This window comes from Poecilia formosa, unplaced genomic scaffold (genome assembly GCF_000485575.1).
Source record: "Poecilia formosa unplaced genomic scaffold, Poecilia_formosa-5.1.2 Scaffold508, whole genome shotgun sequence".
Taxonomy (NCBI): domain Eukaryota; kingdom Metazoa; phylum Chordata; class Actinopteri; order Cyprinodontiformes; family Poeciliidae; genus Poecilia; species Poecilia formosa.
In genome coordinates, this window is record NW_006800447.1 from 238,589 (window position 1) to 257,018 (window position 18,430).

General features: G+C 47.8%; 2 protein-coding genes across 11 annotated transcripts in view; both read left to right on the top strand.

Moving 5' to 3' along the window:
* Nucleotides 1-6,538, top strand: part of map1sa (microtubule-associated protein 1Sa) — a 15,234-nt gene extending 8,696 nt beyond the window's left edge. For 2 of the 3 annotated variants that reach the window (XM_016664728.1, XM_007579112.2), the window contains exons 2-7: nt 483-584; nt 1,072-1,154; nt 1,220-1,360; nt 1,456-4,378; nt 4,833-5,041; nt 5,120-6,538. In XM_016664728.1, coding sequence (XP_016520214.1) covers nt 483-584; nt 1,072-1,154; nt 1,220-1,360; nt 1,456-4,378; nt 4,833-5,041; nt 5,120-5,275 — 3,614 coding nt within the window. In that variant the 3' untranslated portion in view covers nt 5,276-6,538. The remainder of the gene's footprint in view (nt 1-482; nt 585-1,071; nt 1,155-1,219; nt 1,361-1,455; nt 4,379-4,832; nt 5,042-5,119) is intronic. The other variant, XM_016664727.1, reaches the window with a different exon arrangement.
* Nucleotides 6,539-7,192: 654 nt separating this feature from the next.
* Nucleotides 7,193-11,951, top strand: palm1a (paralemmin 1a). 8 transcript variants are annotated; one of them, XM_007579113.2, is made up of 10 exons: nt 7,193-7,260; nt 8,103-8,142; nt 8,647-8,727; nt 9,080-9,213; nt 9,354-9,417; nt 9,522-9,543; nt 9,609-9,677; nt 9,775-9,849; nt 10,571-10,702; nt 11,150-11,951. In XM_007579113.2, exons 2-10 carry the CDS (start codon nt 8,107-8,109, stop codon nt 11,725-11,727), a joined length of 1,191 nt encoding a protein of 396 aa, XP_007579175.1. In that variant the 5' UTR covers nt 7,193-7,260; nt 8,103-8,106; the 3' UTR covers nt 11,728-11,951. The 8 variants fall into 8 exon arrangements, with proteins under 8 accessions (XP_007579175.1, XP_016520225.1, XP_007579176.1 ...); XM_007579114.2 differs by lacking the exon at nt 7,193-7,260 and adding an exon at nt 7,276-7,757; XM_016664738.1 differs by lacking the exon at nt 7,193-7,260 and adding an exon at nt 7,276-7,727.
* The last annotated feature ends 6,479 nt before the right edge of the window (nt 11,952-18,430 follow it).

Below are 18,430 nucleotides of genomic sequence, written 5' to 3' on the forward strand. Positions count from 1 at the left end.
AGTATTTATTCCCACTTTGGCTTCATGTTGTTTAGGTTTTATTCAAGTACGTTTCTTGTTAATGGAGACTGAGAATCCATTTTATTTTTGTTTTTGGTTGTTTAGTTTATTTAGTTCTAAATAAACTAAACAAAAGAACACAGTGTTGTGTTCTTTGCAAGATAAAGTGTATCTACCTATGGCAGGAAATCAGAGACATTATTACGTCATTTCCATTAAATCAGTGTCAAAAGGTCTTGAAACAATATTATCGTTTATTGCAATAATTTTTTATTGTGACAGGCCTAATTATCAACAGTCAGATGTATTTTGAATTGATATTGATCACAAGTCTATAGTGATATTGATATTGAAGCCAATGATACCAAACCAACATTTCTGATCATCCTAGTTGTCATTTTATTTACTAGTTCAGATCCTGAACGACTAGGTCTGGTGATGATGATGGTGATGAAGGTGACAAGGTGGTGTCTCTGTTCCAGGCGTGCGCTGCTGGCAGGCGGATCTAGACGTTGCAGTTCTGGATCAGCAGTTAAAGCTCTTCGTGTCGAGACATTCGGCTTTTCTGTCTGAAGACATCCGAGGTGAGGAACAAAGATCCTCTATTTACACAAGGTGCTCCTCTCGATACATGGGTAGAACTATTAGCCCCGCCATCATCGGGTCGGTGAAGGACAGTTGGACACCTGAGGAACTAAAGTGGGCGGAGCTTTGTGATGAGGTGGAGCATCAGGTGGAGCTTGCTGCAAGTGAGTGTAGATCAGCTGCTGCCTCAGTGTGAGCAGACCGACCAGAACCAGAACTTTACTGGCCCTCCTGCTGAAGAACGAGAGTGTGTGTGTGTGTGTGTGTGTAAGCTCATGAACCGGGTCAGCTGAGTCTCTGCTGAGCCGCCTGCAGGAACATCAGGGGCAATTCCACCGCAGTTCTGGTTCTGACCCAGTTTCTGAACCACAAGACCAATGAGCAGAACCAGGCGCTGCCATTCTGTAACCAGGTTCTGGTTCTGACCCAGGGCACGGTCTGTCCAATTCTTCCTGCTGTGTAACAGACGTTCTGTTGGTCCTGCAGGTCAGCGGACCCTGCAGCACCGGGGAGAGGTTCTGGACACCCAGGTGGTTCTGAACCCGACCCAGAGCTTGGTCTGCTCAGAGGTGAGACTCTCATTGCATCTGCATCTCCTCTGATGGACTCTAACGGACCTGTCGGTTCTGTTCAGGTCCAGCGGCTCCTCTGCGACCCGTCGCGCCACAAGCTGCTGGTTCTGGCGGGTCAGTGCGTGGAGAGCAGCGGAGAGCTGGTTCTGCAGCAGGGCGGATTCTCCAGCCGGGATCTGGCCCAGATCCTGGCCAGTGACGAGGTGAGCGGTTCTGATAATTAGAACCAGCTTGTTCTGATGGTTAGAGTCAGCTGGTTCTGGTCTGTTTGGTAATAGTTGTGTCTCTGGTGCTGCAGGTGGTGGAGCTGCTGGGTTCTACTGACCCGGTTCTGAAGGCCCGTCTCACCCTCAGCTGCCCGGCCCATTGCCTCTGGACCGACTCGGAGCTGCAGAACCTGCAGGTCCCGGTCTGTGTGCGGGTCAACCCGGGCCCAGTTCTGCCAGAGATGGAGGGCCTGCAGGAGTTCACAGAGTACCTGTCGGAGTCGCTGGAGCCCGGCTCGCCCTTTGACCTCCTGGAGCCACCCGGAACCGCTGGCTTCCTCAAGCTGTCGCGGCCCTGCTGCTACGTGTTCCCCGGTGGCCGCGGTGACTCCGCCTTCTTCGCCGTCAATGGCTTCAACATGCTGGTGAATGGCGGATCGGACCCACGCGCCTGCTTCTGGAAGTTAGTCCGGCATCTGGACCGGGTCGACTCGGTGCTGCTGACCCACATGGGCGAGGACAACCTGCCGGGCCTGAACGCGTTGCTGCTACGGAAGGCAGCCGAGCGGAACCAGGAGGACGGGGACAACCGGGTGAGGAACCTGGTGTCCCCGGAGCTCGGTGTGGTGTTCTTCAACGCTCCCGGCAGACTGAAGTCCGTCCATCCAGAACCAGGCTGGCTGCGCGGCTGCGACCAGGCGGCTCTCGCCCTGTTGACCCTCCAGAAGCTGGGAGTGACTCCAGAACCTCTGAGCAGGCCTGGCGGGCCCTCCATAGAGCCACTGATCCTGTTCCAGAAGATGGGAGTGGGCCGGCTAGAGCTGTACGTTTTGAACCCGGTTCACGGGTCCAAGGACCTGGAGGCTCTGATGCAGCTGTGGCCCAACGGAGCAGACTCTGGAGCTGCTGAGCTTCCTCTGACCTGCCGGGTGTCCATCTGCGCCCTGCTGGTTTGGCACCCATTCAGAACCCAGGACCGGATTGTCCGAGTTCTCTTCCCCGGCTGCACGCCACAGGCCAAGATCCTGGATGCTCTGGACAAACTCGCTCATCTGGACTTCCTGAAACAGCCGACTGTCAGTCTGGAGGCGATGGAAGCGTCCAAAATCCAGAAGCCACTAAGCCGCCAAGAGAGTCGCGAAAGTCTCAAGTCCCAGTCCAAAGACTTGAGACCCAACGGTGCCTTACAGAAAGATAGACGGTTTGAAGTCCGAAAACCTGAGCTGAAGACTAAGACCAAAGCAGGAGGGGACGCCATGACCAAGGATGCAGAAGAAAAAACCCAGATAAAGGACGCAGATCTGAAACCGAAGACCACAAAAGCTGCTGAGAAACCAAATTCAAAGAGGGATGGGTCAAAGGAGGACAGGAAGGATGTGAAGAAGAAGGATGAGAAGGTGTCTGCTGCTTCTGGGAAGAAGGAAGAGGCCTCGGAGAAGAAGAAGGAAGCTCCAAAGAAGGACGCCACAATTCTTAAGACCAAGAAGGAAGTGAAACCAGAACAAAAGAAAGACAACAAGAAGGACGGTAGAACCGAGGAGAAGAAACCGGCAAAGTTACCAGTTAAAGAAGTAAAGAGAACCAGTGGAACCACTTCCTTAACCGGAGCTACTGACCAAAGAAAAGCTACGTGTAAAACCGGCAGTGGGAAGAAGGGTGGGACCCTTCCAAAGAAAGATGCCTTCAACAAGGAGACGAGAGGGAAGTCGGGATCCCAGGAAAACCAGAAGACATTAACAGCCGAGGACACGACGGTGGAGTTTAACAAACTGGAGGATGCCAACGGGAACCGGGGCCCAAAGACTGCAGGGGCATCCGAGGACACTTCCCTGAATGGGAACCAGATCTCCACCACGGAGAGTCCAGAGAAGTTCCGCTCTGTTGAGACTGATTCGGTTGGCGCCACCTCACGCATCACCAGAACACCAAAAGGTGACCTCAGTGTGAACTTTGACCTCAGTCCAGCAATGTTCCGGGTTGCAGAGGGTTCTCCCAGAGTCCAGGAAGAGAAGACCCTGGAGCTGTTTTCTCCGGCAGACTCTGCTCCGACCAGTGCCGGACACACTCCCTTCCACCCGTCCCCTGAAGACACGCCGGGTCTCAGGAGCCCGGGCGCCCGGGGATCCAGTCTGGGCTTTGAAGACTACAACCAGGGCGGGTCATGCAGAACCTCGGAGGTCAGCTCCCTGCCGGAAGGTGTGGAGAACTCCACATCGTCTCAGGATAAATGCTCCAGCCTCCTGAGTCCGGCCAGGGACTCCTCCCAAACCATGACGTCCATGCCGGCAGAGGTTGGCTCCCCTCACTCCACCGAGGTTGATTGTTCCCTCTCGGTCTCCTCAGAGCCGGTTCCCTCTGTCGGCACCTCAGACTGCACCAACACGGTTCTTCCTGGCGGGCCCACCCAGAACGGACGCTGTGGTTCCAGGGAGAATGTCCACGGGGTGTCGGGACTCCCCTCCGAGGTTCCCCACGATGTTGACCTCTGCCTGGTGTCCCCCTGTGAGTTCCAGCACCACCCAACTTCCGGTGCCTCACCAGACCTATCCGACAATGACCCCTCCCCTCTCACCTCGGCCTGCAGCCAGGAGACCCCACCCACTTCGGTCAGTGACACTCTGCCGACTGCCACGGACTCCGACATGCCCCCCAGCACTGAGGAGTGTTCATCCATCACCGCTGACCTGGACTCTGATGAAGACTCTGGCTTCCTCCGTCAGGCCAGTGATCTTCCCGGTCAGCATTTCCTGCGGCGGACGGGACTTGACCCACCACCAGCACCGGTTAAAGACCTGCCCCCTCTGCCGCTGCAGCGTGGCGCCTGCATGGCCGACTCTGAGACTGACCGCGCCCTTAAGGCGTCCAGCGCCAGAAAGAAGCCTCTGCAGAGAACCACATCAGGAAGCAGCCGGTCCAAAGCCGGTTTCCCCGGCTCCCTGAGGACCGGCCTCGACTCAAAGCCTTCGTCACGGAGTTTGCCTGGTGGATCCAAGGTCATGTCTTCAAGACTGTCAGGTAGATGAAGTCCTGAGAGTCTTTAGATGGTTTCAGCCTGATCTCTGGACAAACCAGAACCAAACAAAGAGTCAGTTTCTTATTGGAGCCTTTAGCCTCCAATCAGAAAGTCTGTTTCTTCTTTCGGTTATGTTCCTGCAGGAAACAGGAATTTATCCTCAGCTTCCATGTTCATGTTTTCAGTTTACTTTAGTCCCTATTTAAATCACACGTGATGAATGTTATGACTTCTGGTAATGTTTGGATTTGCTAATATTTATCTGGATGTCAACTAATTTCTCCTTTGGGATCAATAATGTAGAATCTGATTCTCACTCTGCAATCTGGTGGTTTAGAAAATCCCTTTGGCTCCCTCTGCTGGTCTCTGACTGACACATCCTCACCTGCTCCATCTCACCTGTTGACCAAAATACTGCTTCCTCTGAAACAACCCTCTTTGTTCGGTTCATGCCAGGTTCTGCTGGTCCTGAAGGTCCTGTGGTTTATGTGGACCTGGCTTACCTGCCGTCTGGCTCCGCCTCCTCCACCATCGACCACGGCCTGTTCAAACGTCTACGTGCTTCGTATTACATCATCAGCGGCGACGACCCCGCGAAGGAGGCGGCGATGAGGAGAATCCTAGACGGCCTGCTGGCGGGGAAGAGCACCTGGCCCGACGATCCGGTGGGTGGCGCCATCCCGAACTTCCTCTCCTCCAGATTGGACCTGCCCTCTGATCCGTTTGTCCCCCCTCACTTTCAGGTGACCCTCATCCCCACCTTTGACTCGCTGGCCATGCATGAGTGGTACCAGGAGACGCACGAGCGGCAGCAGCAGCTGGCGGTGACGGTGCTGGGCAGCAACAGCACCGTCGCCATGCAGGACGAGACCTTCCCCGCCTGCAAGGTGGAGTTCTGAGCCAGGCTCCGCCCACCTCCTGGCAGGACGCAGCCGCTGTACCTTCTGAGCATGCTCAGTTAGAAACGTTTGCTCCCTACTTTCTTCACCTGTGTGACATCATGGTCCCCCTCACACCCACCCCCACTGGATCAGAACCAGCAGCTAGAACCCGTCCTGTGGATCAGAACATGGATGGTTGAGCCGTTTTGACTAAAACAGTTTGGATTATGATTAGCATTAAACGCTACGATTAGCCCGCCGCTCAGTGTCAGCATCATGTTAAAATCTTGTTCCCTGATGAAATCAGACATCGACATAATCACCATGTAGCCGCACCGTTTCCACGGCAACGCCACTAAAGCTACAAAACGCTACATTTATCACACACCCCACGTTCACCGCAGGAGCAGAGGTGAAACATCGAAATGAAACATTATAAAACACAGTAAAGAATCATCGACCAAATCATTGTAACAAAATATAATAATTTTAAAAAAAAACCTGACGCATTAAAATGAAACGCTGTAAAGAAATGTAGACGGGAAGAAAACCCAACTGGATAGCCAGGCTAATGCTAATGCTAAAGCTAATGCTAAGCTAGTGACTATTCGTCATCGTGAAGAGCAGAACTTTTTATGAAGTGTAAGCCAATAAGCTGCTGAGCTGAGCCAGCTCTGCTAGTTCTGCATGTTCCAATGCCAACACTGATATCAACAGCCACGCTGGTTCTGCTATGGTTCTGGTTCCGACCGACCCAGTCGATCCCTAGGTCTTCATCTGCTGATGAACTGGGACTCTGCTTCTGACTCGCCAACTGCTGAACAGAACCCAGTAATCATGGTTGTGCTGCGGTTCTGAAAGTCTCAGGTTCTGTTAGCGGTTCTGTTCCTCCTGAAGGTTCTAACCCGGTAGGCGGTTGAACTGTTTTCTGGTCGGTTCTGATGCCTCCCCAGGTTCCGTCCACGCTGCCTCCGGCTGCAGCAGCAGTGCATCCTGGGAGCTGTAGTCAGTGTTTCTGCCTGTTTTAGTGAATCCTGACTGAATTCACCTATTTATTTAATTTAACTGTGATGTCACAAAGTGTCCTTTAGGGCGGCGCCGTCCGTCCGGGCCGCTCGCCGCCTCTTAAAGCTGCAGACTGTTTTTATGCTCTTGATGGAACCAGAACCTGCTAATGTGGTTCTGGAGTGCCGTTGGATCCTTTAACCCCGCCCCTTCACCTGTCTGCTTCCTGGAACACTAAGGATGACCTTTCAGAATAAAAGTAGCTGTTGAACAGAATCTGTGTGGACTTTTATTTTGAAAGAGTGGCGTTTCAGAAAGTTTGATTTCCATCGGATCGTCGGATGCCCAGCAGAACCAGACAGAGCGCCGGGTACCTGGCCAGGTGAGTAGAACCAGAGGTGCTCTGGTATCGTCTGATCGGGTACAGAGCGGTTCTGGTTCTAGTCTGTGATGAGTTCTGGCCGGGTCTCAGACCCTCAAAAGAGATGGAAGAACTGGTTCTGATCCGTTCAGAATGTTTCTCTTTCAGCCAGTAATCAGTTCATCGTGGTTTGGGCGGTTTGGGCTTTCTGCAGCAGGTTCTTCAGCTGCTGGTCGGTTCTGGTCCGAACCCAGTTAAACAGGAAGTCAATCAGAGAATGACAAACAGCTTCAGTTACTTTTATATTTTATAATTATTTGAAAACATCCAGCTTTAAAGAATTATTAGATTCATTTTTTCTTAGTCTCTCTGAGGCCCCCTGGTGGCTCCCAGCGGAAACCACTGGTAACCTCTGACCTCCTGATCCTGGGTCTGGTCCTCTAAACTTTGACCCCACAGTCAGAGCTGCTCCTTCCGGAAGATGAACAGAACCTGGTGGAGGTTCTGGATCAGGATGATCTCCGGTTCTGGGTCCAGTCGGAACCGCTCCGTCATGGCGGAACCCTGAAGCCCCGCCCCGTATACGCCCCTTCCGGTGGGCGGGGCCTGTTTTGACTCGGCTGGTTCTGCTGCAGTGGTGAGTCAATCTTCATCTCTCCTCCACTTCTTCTTCTACTTCTTCTTCTTCTGTTGTTTTAAAATATTTTTACTTTGATTTATTTCGGATTAATTGCGCCCGTGCGTCTATACGTGCATGCGCTGTGACGTCATTGTGCGGCACCGGACTTTGCAGCAGAACCGATCCCGGTCCGGTTCGAGGCAGGTCGGAACCGAGCGTCACTCCGGGCCAGGATTTACTTTTCGAGCGGAATGATCCGATCAGGGATCAATGAGCTGCAGCTGGTATCAGTTATTGATCAGTTTACTGACATTGATGTGACGCATCAAGGTGGACACCTGCAGGCAGCACGACTTCCGGTGAGGTTTTCAAAACAAAAGCGGAGGGGGTTGTAGGCCCTCCACCCCCCTCCGCTCCACCACAGCTGGTGTTCCACAGGCCCAGCGGCTCTCTGAGGTCATCTCACCTGGAGGTCAAAGTTCATGGTGAGCTCAGCTGCAGGAACATCAGCAGAGGTTTTGATCCGACCTCCTGCAACCTCAGGGGGGTCAGATGAGGTTCTGGAGTCCAGCAGAAACTCTCTGGTGCTGTTCTCTTATTTTGAAAGGATCTTCCTGTTTCCTGATGGGTGGGATGGAGCTTCTGGTCAGAACCAGTGCAGGCCAATTTTGACCCTCTGGCTGTGGTTCTGGTCCTGAACAGCCAAGTAAAAAACGTAGTTTCTCTTGATCCGAACAATCAGAACCGGATCGGCAATCAGAACCGGATCGGTTCTGATTGCTGTGAGGACTCAGAACCTGAACCTGAACTTTAGGTTTACCATCAGAACCAAGTGTGACCCAACTCTTTTTGTGTTTCAGCGCCATGGAGGCTCATCAGAACCGTCTGCAGCAGCTGGCGGTGAGTTCTGAACAGAACCGACCCAAAAGAACTAGAACTGGTCCTCACTGCGAACCAGTCCGCTCATCAATTAAGCTGATTTAAAACCAAACAGACTTCAATCAGAACCGGTCGGTACCCGACCCGTTCTGTGTGGGTTCCGACCAGGTCGGAGGTCAGGCTCTTTGAAGGTTCCGTAGAACCGGACCGGGTTTACCTTGGTTCTCAGGAGAAATGGGCTGGTTCTCTGCCTCCAGCGGTTGGGTCCGATTGATGCTGGTATTGATCCGGTATGGATGCAGTCCGGGAAGATTCTGCATTCAAACCGGGCCAGCTTTATTCAGAACCACTCGGAGACAAATGCACTGGCAGTCTGCCAGCACCGCCAGTGCCTCCGCCCTTTCAAAATCACAGCCTCAGATACACACAACCTCTGACAGCAGGGCACTGACAAGTTGTGAGAAGTTCTGGTTCTGGTTCTGGTTCACTGAGGCCAAACTGACTCAGTCTCCCATCATACCTCAGGAAAACAGGAAGTGGCAGACGGAGATGGAGAATAAGCGGCGCCAGCTGGAGGATGAACGGAGAGCTCTGCAGCACCTGAAGGTCGGTTCTACTGGTAACCATGGCAACTCACCAGATGTCTGCAGGCTTTGATTGGCCAAGGTCAAAGGTCAAAGGTCAAATTATTTTTAAGTAAAAAAAGTCCATTTGAGTGCAAGTCTTAACCCTTCTTTCAAACATCGGATTGTGGCTATGTCTGAGTGGGCGTGGCCTAAATGGAGCTGGTGTTTATTCTGTTGTTCAAAACAAACATGGCTGCCAAGTCAGTCTGGGTAAGAGTACCAGCAGCTGGTACCATTTGCTGGTACCAACAGACGGCACCAGCAGACGGTACCAACAACAGAGCCATGTTGTCTGTTGTCACCTGAAGGTGTCGCTGTGTCTGTCTCTTCAGTCAAAGGTTCTGAGGGAGCGCTGGCTGCTGGAAGGACCCGCTGGACCGGACCAGAACCAGGACCCAGACCAGGTCCAGAGTCAGCTGGAGGAGGACGAGGCCAGAACCAGAACCCTGGAAGAGTCCATCAGGAGGTCTGATCTGGTTTCACAGCGACTTTACTAGTCCTTCATTATACTACGTTAATTTGTGAGTTTATTGATTGGTTTGTTTATTTTCATTAATTTCTGTTTATTTTTGTTTATTTCTGTTTATTTTTGCTTTTTGCCTGCAGGTTGGAGCAGGAAGTTTCTAGTCTGGAAACTGGACTTGTCTCTCAGACCATAACACACTCTGTTGTGAGTAACTACGCTCGCTCAATCTCACTGGGATTGTTTTATTTTGAAATGTCTCAGCTGTTTCATGTGTGTTTGAAACTTCCTGTCTCTGTTTGTGCCTCCAGGTGATGTCAACACCTGACCCAGGTAACTACTTATTCTCTGCTTCTTGCTGTGTTGCTTCTACACATCTAATTCATGTCTCTGATCAGCTGTTGAGGTCAAAGGTCACAGCAGAATGGAGCAGGGCGGAGCTAAGCCGTCAGGTCAGGTGATCCAAGGTGGGAACGGTTACACCAATCAGGATACAGTAATCCGATTGCAGTAAAGAATGATGACATCACATTCTGTCTCTGTCTTCCCCATTTGTCCCGTGAGACCATGCAGAGGTCAAAGTTCAAAAAAGTGTTAAAGTCAGTAAACCAAGAGAAGCCCGGGGTGAGATGAAGAAAGGTGAGTCAGATGTCCAGCATGTAATCTCCAGGTAAACTACACCTGAACAGGCCAGCAGGTGATCTACACCCTAATAACGTGTTAACTACAAGTTTATTACATGTCAACTACACATTTATAACTTGTTAACTACCGGTTAAGATGTTACAGGTTTTACAATGGCAAACCAACAGGTGACCTCACATTAGCATGGCTTTTCAGGTTTAAAACATGCTCACTACAGCTCTGCAGTGTGTTAACTATATGTTTATAACATGGTAACAGATTTACAAAGTGTTAACGGCATAGCATGTTAATTACAGGATTATTACTAGTATTGTGCGATGATGACCATAGTTTTAATGTCTTTACAGGTTTACAATATGATAACTACAAGTGTTGTGTTAACTACAGGTTTATAACATGATAAATAGTTGCATTAACATATTACGTACAGCTTTATGGACCTGCTAACAGATTTGTAGCCATAGCCACCATTAGCTTTCTGTCAATATGTTGTAATTCAGTTCCAGTTTAGAAATGCATACCAGGTGATCCAGACTGCTGGTTCAGGAGGTCAGAGGTCAGGGTGGTGCTGACATCATGAGTTCTTGGTTAGCATCTTTCTCTAACAGCTCTTTGTTTCTGTGCTAACTCTTGTTTCATGCTGTACCTCCTTCACACTGTTAACCATGTGCATCCTTCTCTGACTACTTCCTGTCCTCCACTTCCTGTCCTCCAGCCATGTACTCAGTGGAGATTAAAGTAGAGCGGGACAGAGTGACGGGGGAAACCAGAGTTCTTTCCACTAACACCAAACTTCCTGTTGACCTCTCTGACCAAGGGGTCAAAGTTTATGAAGATGAACAGAAAGGTGAGATTTAACAGAAAGCTGAGGGTGCTTTAGGAGAAGAGACAAGGGGCCTGAGGAAGAGGAGGAGGAAGATGGCTTCAGATTTAACATGAAAACTTCTGGTTGTTATGACTCTATGTCCTTCTCCTAAAGTTGCTGCTGGCATCACAATGATGCAGCTGAGCAACAATCTGTTCTGCAGCTGAGGGCAGCGCTGCAGTGGTGCATGGCGTGATGTCATCCAGTGCTGCATTGCTATTGGTCCTTCAGCAGCAGGTGTGTCTAGTGTCCCTCTAATGTCCCCGTCCCATTCCTGTCCCCGTCTCTGTCCCGTCCCCGTTGTTCCTGTCCCGTCCCTGTCCTCATCGTCCCCGTCTCTGTCCCGTCCCATCCCGTCCCGTCCCTGTCCTCATCGTCCCCGTCTCTCTCCCGTCCCGTCCCTGTCCCTGTCCCCATCCCTGTCCCCAGTGGTCCATGAGATGAACGGGGACGATGCTCACCTGCTCAGCTCCGTTGAGGTGGAGGAGCTCATTCACAAAGCTGATGAGGCCTCGGTGATGTCACACTCCGTCACCACGGCAACCTCCCTGCCAACAGGAGAAGTCCTGAGAGAGTCGGGCCTTCCGGCAGAACCAGAACCAGGGTCCACATGGACCCCCAGCCATGCCCTGGCTGCCACCACAGAGATCACGGGGCTGGAGGCGGTGGCCGGCGGGGAGCCAGAGGTGGCGGAGGCCAGCGCTGAGAACCCGGTTACCATGGTGTTCATGGGATACCAGGAGGTGGAGGACGAGGACCAGACCAGGAAGGTTCTGGGGCTGCAGGGCACGGTGAAGGCAGAGCTAGTGCTCATCGATGACGGAGATGGAAAGGTAGATCCACCTGCCTCTGCTGCCCCGCCCTCTGCTGCCCCATCCTCTGCTGCCCCGCCCACACCGACCAAAGCTCCAGAAACGGTGATGGCAAGCAACGGAGAGGCGGCGGTGGAGGGAAGGGCGGTAGCAGGGAAGAAGAAGCAGCCGTGTAAATGCTGCAGCATCATGTGATCATCATGTGACTGAGACTGAACTAACGCCGCCCACTCTACCTTTCCCTTTAACAACATGACATCACTTCCTGTTTTCTGCTGTCACTTCAACACACCTGCTGTTTCCTGCTGAGAACACTTAAGTACATTAGCATTAGCATGTTAGCATTCCACTCTCCAGGTGTGTTCACCTGTATGCCTGTCTGTTTTCTAAAAGAGGAAATAAACTGGAGTTACCGTGAAGCAGTGTGTGTGTGTGTGTGAGTTGTTGACTGGTGATACTGGGGTTCCAGCTACTCCCAGCCTTGGTGGCTCTCAGATTGTTTCTCATTTTCTGGGTTTTTTCTCTCTGATGGCCCGGTTGGGTGTTCTGGCCATCAGAACACCCAACCTCACAGCAGAACCAAAGCCAGAACCGGGTAGTGTACTGCCTCAGTTAGCGGACCCAGACTGTGACTCCATCAGAACCCGTGGCTCCATGCAGACCGGCCGGCAGCGCCATCAGCTCTTCCTGTTTCTCTTCTTCTACAGAACCTGTAGGTGGGCACCAGCGCCTGGGACCTGCTGTCACCATGGTAACCACCAGGCGGAGGCCACCCTGGAGGTCATCTGTCACGATGAAGGTCTCCCTGCTGCACCCTCTTCACCTTCTTCTTCTCTTCCATTGATTTTTTTTTCTCTGACCTTTGACCTCTTGCTGTCTTTTCTGGATTCTCTCTTATCCTCTGAACTGTAAGTCATGGATCTTGTCAGCTGCTTTCTGAACGTAATGGATCCAGTTTATTCTGATCAGACTGGTCAAAGAAGAGCCATGGGTCCCCCAATGGGGCCCATTGTGACCCCAATGGGGCCTGTGCAGCTGAAAACAGCTTAGATTCGGGACCATTGCACTCCAGAAGTGAAGGGAGCACTTCCTGTATGTAACAGTCACCGTTTCTATTTTCTCTTTAAATCTGTGATACATCTTCATCTTTAGGAAGGAGTTTCACTCTCAGCATGCATTTGATCTTCTGTCTTTTATTTACTTCAGCTCAGCTCACAGTTCTTAAATTCTGTATCTTCTAAATCTGCTCCCTAGTTACATCTTTTCAGGTCTATTACTGCCTCTGGTGGTGTGAGTTGGTAACACAACTGATATCACTAAGTCAGAATACAAGTCTTTATTATTAATTCTGGCATTAATAATATGGCACCATAGAAGATACATTCTCTAATAAAACAACATAATGTTTTAATTTTCTTAAGGATGTAGAGCCTGTCCAACTTCTCATTAATGCAAATGCAGAACCATCCAATCACATGGTAGCATCTCAAATGCATTTAGGCATGTAGACATGGTCAAGACGATCTGCTGCAGTTCAAACCAAGCATCACTCAAATAACCACTCGTTACAACCGAGGTGTGCAGAAGAGCATCTCTAAACGCACAACACGTCGAACCTTGAGGCAGATGGGCTACAGCAGCAGATAACCACACCGGCTGTCAGCTAAGAACAGGAAACTGAGGCTACAATTCACACAATCGTCAACAAAACTGGACAATAGAAAATTGGAAAAACGTTACCAGATGAGCAGTTCCGGCCCAAGCCTCCATGGGGCCCTAAGCGAAATGTGGTTTTGGGGCCCTCTAGTTCTGCTGCCAACGTGGACTGGCTGCAATCAGCAGTCCCATCATTAGATCATTCACACACCTGCTATAAACTGATTGCATCTCTAGCAGTGCTGTTTACACTGTTTACATGATCAAAAGCCTTAGTGGAGTCTAAAAAACCGTAGAATTTTTGCTATTATAATTATTCAGTAACTCTTTTAGGCCATATATACACAAATCAGTACCATGCTTGGACTTGAACCCAAATGATTATCTGTAGACATTACTGTCTTAGCAAATTTTGGCAAAAGAATTAGTTCAAAGACTTTAGATCGTGTACTTGCTAATGCAATAGGTCTATAATTATCAGAGCTGCCAATTTTTCCAGCTTTGTTTTTAATCACTGGAGATAAGAATAACATTCATCAAGGTATTGGGAATAAAACCATGCATAATAAAACCGGTGAAACACGGGGCAAGAAGAGGGGCTACCCTCGAACGTGCAAACTTGAGATGTTCAGCTGAAATAAGATCTGTTCCTATAGATTTATTTACGGACAGATATTTAATTGCCTGATAGACCTCGTGTGTTTTGATAGTTTCTACAGTGGTAATGTAACATAGTTAAAATGGTTCAGGTTAAATCCTGCTAAAATGCACCATCTGCTGGTAAAAAGCTGTATTGCATTCACCCTAGAAAGAGCGGGGTATTATGGGTAATCCTCAGAGCCGTGAGGATCACTGACGAGGTAACGTGTCTCTGCTATGTGATAAAGAAATATTATTTATGCATTTTGTGAAGTGTGTTTGTGGTTTTCGTTTTTGTATATTGTTTAAATATGTTCGGTCTGGGTCACGCTAGTTCTGTTATGTCGTTTTTGTCGTGTTTGAGAATGTTTAGTTCGTGGGAAAGTGCAGTGGGAATTTCCCACGTGGTAACATTTTGGCTCCTCCTTGCAGGAGCTGGTTTATCCCAGACTGACCTCACCTCCATGCCCGTTCTGTGAAATGCAGGTATGTTTTACCAAATCTCCTGTAGCAGATGGTTAGCATGACACTGAGTTTTATATTAACAGTTTTATATAATGATATGGTTCATTTATGTTTCTGCATTGTTCTAAAATGCAATGTTATATAAACTAAAATATAAAAATGGCATCCAGTAAATAAAATGTCAGCATTTTATTTTATTTTTCAGAACATTTTAATTAGTTACTTTATTTTCTCTGAAAAAGACACTCACTGGTTGTTCTTTTAGTGTAAAACAAAATCCACTATGCGATCACTGTAATTTTAAATGATTTTTGTGGTTACTGTATTATGGGTAATCCTCAGAGCCATGAGGATCACCGATGAGGAGCTGGTTTTATCCCAGACTAACCTCACCTCCATGCCCGTTGTGTGAAATGCAGATGGAGAATTAAAGAAACAGCTGATGCCAACTTGAGCAGCTCCTTGTCATTCATTGCCACTGATAGAAGCCACCAGAACCACATAGGCCACACTAACCTGGTCAACCTGGAAGGGTTCACTCTGAACACAGGTGAATAGCTTCCTGTAATGGTGTTGCCAAAAATCTACAATCATATTCGCCCCTGAAGTGCCATCGACAGTGCAAGGGAGAGAGGATTTACTATTACTGATAGTTTTAACCTCTTTCCAAAAGTCTCTAGTGTCTTTACCTATAAGCTTTCTTGCCAAGGAATCAGCCCTCATGGTTTGCTCATTCTGTCTAATGAAGCGTAGTGCATATTTGTATTTTGCATTACATAACTTTTTCTGTTCAAATATAGGACCCTGCCTAGGTTTACCTGCTAGAGCCCAAGAAGTAGTAGCTTCACGGGTTTCGCTGTGGTATGTAGACACATATGTGTTCCAACCTGGTCTATTTTTAATCTTCATACTACCTTTATTATAAGGCACGCTAGCTCCCAATAACGCTTCCATTATGTCAGAATAAAATTCAATTATATTGGTTCTATTTCAATATCAGAGCAGTTACAGTCTATACAATTAACTGCCTCTCTTAGTAGTTTAATGGCACATAACAATTGATCAGTTTGGGCATAGTAATGAGCTATTTGTTCAGTAGATAAAGAAGACCAGTCTATACGTGTCTGATTATGATTGCTGTTTGCATATACAGTTGCGGGTATATGATCAAATCTAATGGACACCTCGAAGGGGATGTGATCAACAGTGGACACATTGTATAAGATATTAATGTAAAATAAAGCAGCATGAGCATCTGCTGTAGTGATACAGTGGTCCAACCAAGACGTAGTATGCCAAGCTTCACTTATATAGGTGTAACTTGCAGCTGGCAAAAGTTCTTTACTTGACAATATTAGATTAGAATTTGTACAAAAATGATTCAGGTGTTTAGAAAACAGCGAATTTTTATTTGATATTACTGCATTCATGTCACCCATAACATAAATACTTTTTGACTTCTCATTTTGCATAAAAGAACTAATGTAAGCAAGTTTACTAAGGTATTCTTCATTATGATGACATTCATGTGGAGTATAGACATTTAAAATAAATTCTTTGTCATGCTGTTTCACGTGTACTGCAATACACCAGTCCACACCTAATCTAATGACATTTATCACTGAGTCCAGGCTTTTTTTCCATAATATAACCACTCCTCCTGGTACCCTTCCTCTTTTAATTCCCAAACTGAGGTCAGTAGAAGATTCTCCAGCACCCAGGAAACTGTCATTAATAGAGTTTAGTCCTTTTAAATCCTGTTTGGGTAAAAAAAAGTTTCTTGCAAGCACAAGATGTCACAGTGCAGCAACAACTGGTCGACAACCAAACGTCGAGGTTTATCATCTGCACTCTGCCCTAAGCGCAGCCCACGACAGTTGTAAGAGATTACTTTAATGTCCATAATATTTATGACAATGTCAAACATTGAGAAGTTTTAATTGTTATCAAACGCTATCAAACTCGGCATTTTGAAGCCAAAAATACCTCAGAAATATACAGAGTCATCATCAGAATCAACTCATTTAAAGTTAAAACTCAGTTTCACACAAACACAAAGGCCCTAGCATAAATGTTTGGCTGTTGAACTGGACCGTTCCAGCTCGCTATCAAGCTAATTTTATATTTTCATATCCGTTTATTTACGTTTGTCGCGTTTTGATCAGGAAATGACAAAGCCACCTAAGCCACCTAATTTTTTTACAAACATCTGCGTTAAGGACCCCATTTGATTGTCACTTGTTAATCTTCATGCTGCTCGTTCTGTTTTTAATTTTATTTTCCTTCGTCAACAGCTTGCAAACTGTTTCCCAGTAGAGAACACAAGGACAAATACTGTAGATACGGCTCATAATCTGTTGGTGGTATCTGACAGTAATGTAGGAACGTTTATTATAATTTCGGCTTGTCAGTTTGGATTTCACCACCAACATTAGCTGTTAATTTTATATCATTTAGATGAGATTTTATTACAGTACAACTTATCGACATTACTTGATATTCCTTTCTATTTGGACACGTAAACACCACAAGCAACACCATCAGGTATGCGAGTTAAATTTAATTAAATATGATGACAACCACCTCATTGTTTAGCGACACTTACTGTGGGTAGAAAGTGTCGCTAAACAATACAACACTTACTACTTACCTTTTGCTTACCTGTAATGTAAGCAACTTGCATAACAGGTACTTAAGAGTCAATTCCAATGTTTTTCTGATCAGTGCTGGTTACAAAAAGCAGAAAATATCTATTTAGGTTTACATTGCGGCTATTCATGAGTTGGAATTAATGTATTCTGGTGAACCTGAATGCGAATGGGATTGTGTTACTCATTGATCTGGTTATGCTCAAATGCGGTGTTTTCGAAGTGCAGTGCATGCTGTTCTTTAGAAAATAGTTTTGAAACATAAATTTCAGATGTAACATTAAACATATTTGCATCAAATGGGATTTATAGTCAAGTTTTGGAAACGTTTTTTTCACGCAAGTAGCATTTTTCAACAGGCATCGACACAGCCACCTACAATTTAGAAACATCTGCGGTGCGCATAGGTTTCAACCAGTTAATTTAGCCACCAGTTGATCCATAACACCGGAGCTTTGGACGTTTGGATGCTCATTATGGCTCATGATACCTGCGAAGCATGCTGTACCTACTGCGGCCACCAGGGGGCGCCAAGAGCATTTTCTTTCTTTTATCCATAAAATAATGATTTCTACATACATTATCAAATATATATTATTGTAAAAACAAATCACTTTACGGTGAAATTGTGTGTTTTTGATATTATAATGACATAGAAATTATTATTACAAAAAAAAATAAATAAATCAGCTCCACTGAAGGACCCCTTAGTGTCTTTGGGGCCCTAAGCGGCTGCTTAGTTTGCTTATTCCTTGGCCGGCCCTGCTGATGAGACTGGATTTCTGCTGCAACATTCAGATGGTCGGGTCAGAATTTGGTGTCAACAACATGAAAGCGTGGATCCATCCTGCCTGGTACCAACGGTTCAGACTGGTGCTGGCAGCACACTGGGATATTTTCCTATTCTAAATCTCACCTGTCATAAAGTTCAGCTGCTGCCACCTGCAGGCAGCTGCGTGTGTTAAAGTTCAGATCCTGAGTTTACAGTTTCTGATGTTAAAATTTTTAAGACCGTCAGGGTCAGAACTGGAACGTTTGGACCCACTGAGGATCCAGTTCAGTGTGTTGAAGGCTTAGTTTAGTGTGGTACATCCCAGTTGCTTTGGTTGACTGAGGTCTTAGTTCACATAGCACACACATTCTGCTGAAACGGGTCAGCAGGAAGTCCAAGTCGCATTGCCAGCTGGTCCAGTAAACATGGTGGTCCTGACAGGAAGTGAAGTCAGAACCAAGTCCCGACATGGATAGAAATACAAACCTGTGTGTGTGTGTGTGTGTGTGTGTGTGTTGACATAGGGGCAAGGTTGGGAAGTGGTAATGTGGAGGGGGGGGGCAAACGTGTCTGTGTTTCTGTCAATCAGCAGAATTCCTGTCTAATTCCTCTGCTCAGCAACACACGCACAGACATGCACACACACAGACATGCACAGACACACAGACACGCACACACACACAGACACGCACACACACACACAGACACGCACAGACAC

Coding starts and splice junctions, on each gene's coding strand:
- palm1a (XM_016664734.1), top strand. CDS start 8,356: ATGGGCTGGTTCTCTGCCTCCAGCGGTTGGGTCCGATTGATGCTGGTA. Junction 8,728..9,079: donor GAGCTCTGCAGCACCTGAAG/GTCGGTTCTACT, acceptor CTGTCTCTTCAG/TCAAAGGTTCTGAGGGAGCG. Junction 10,703..11,149: donor TTATGAAGATGAACAGAAAG/GTGAGATTTAAC, acceptor CCCTGTCCCCAG/TGGTCCATGAGATGAACGGG.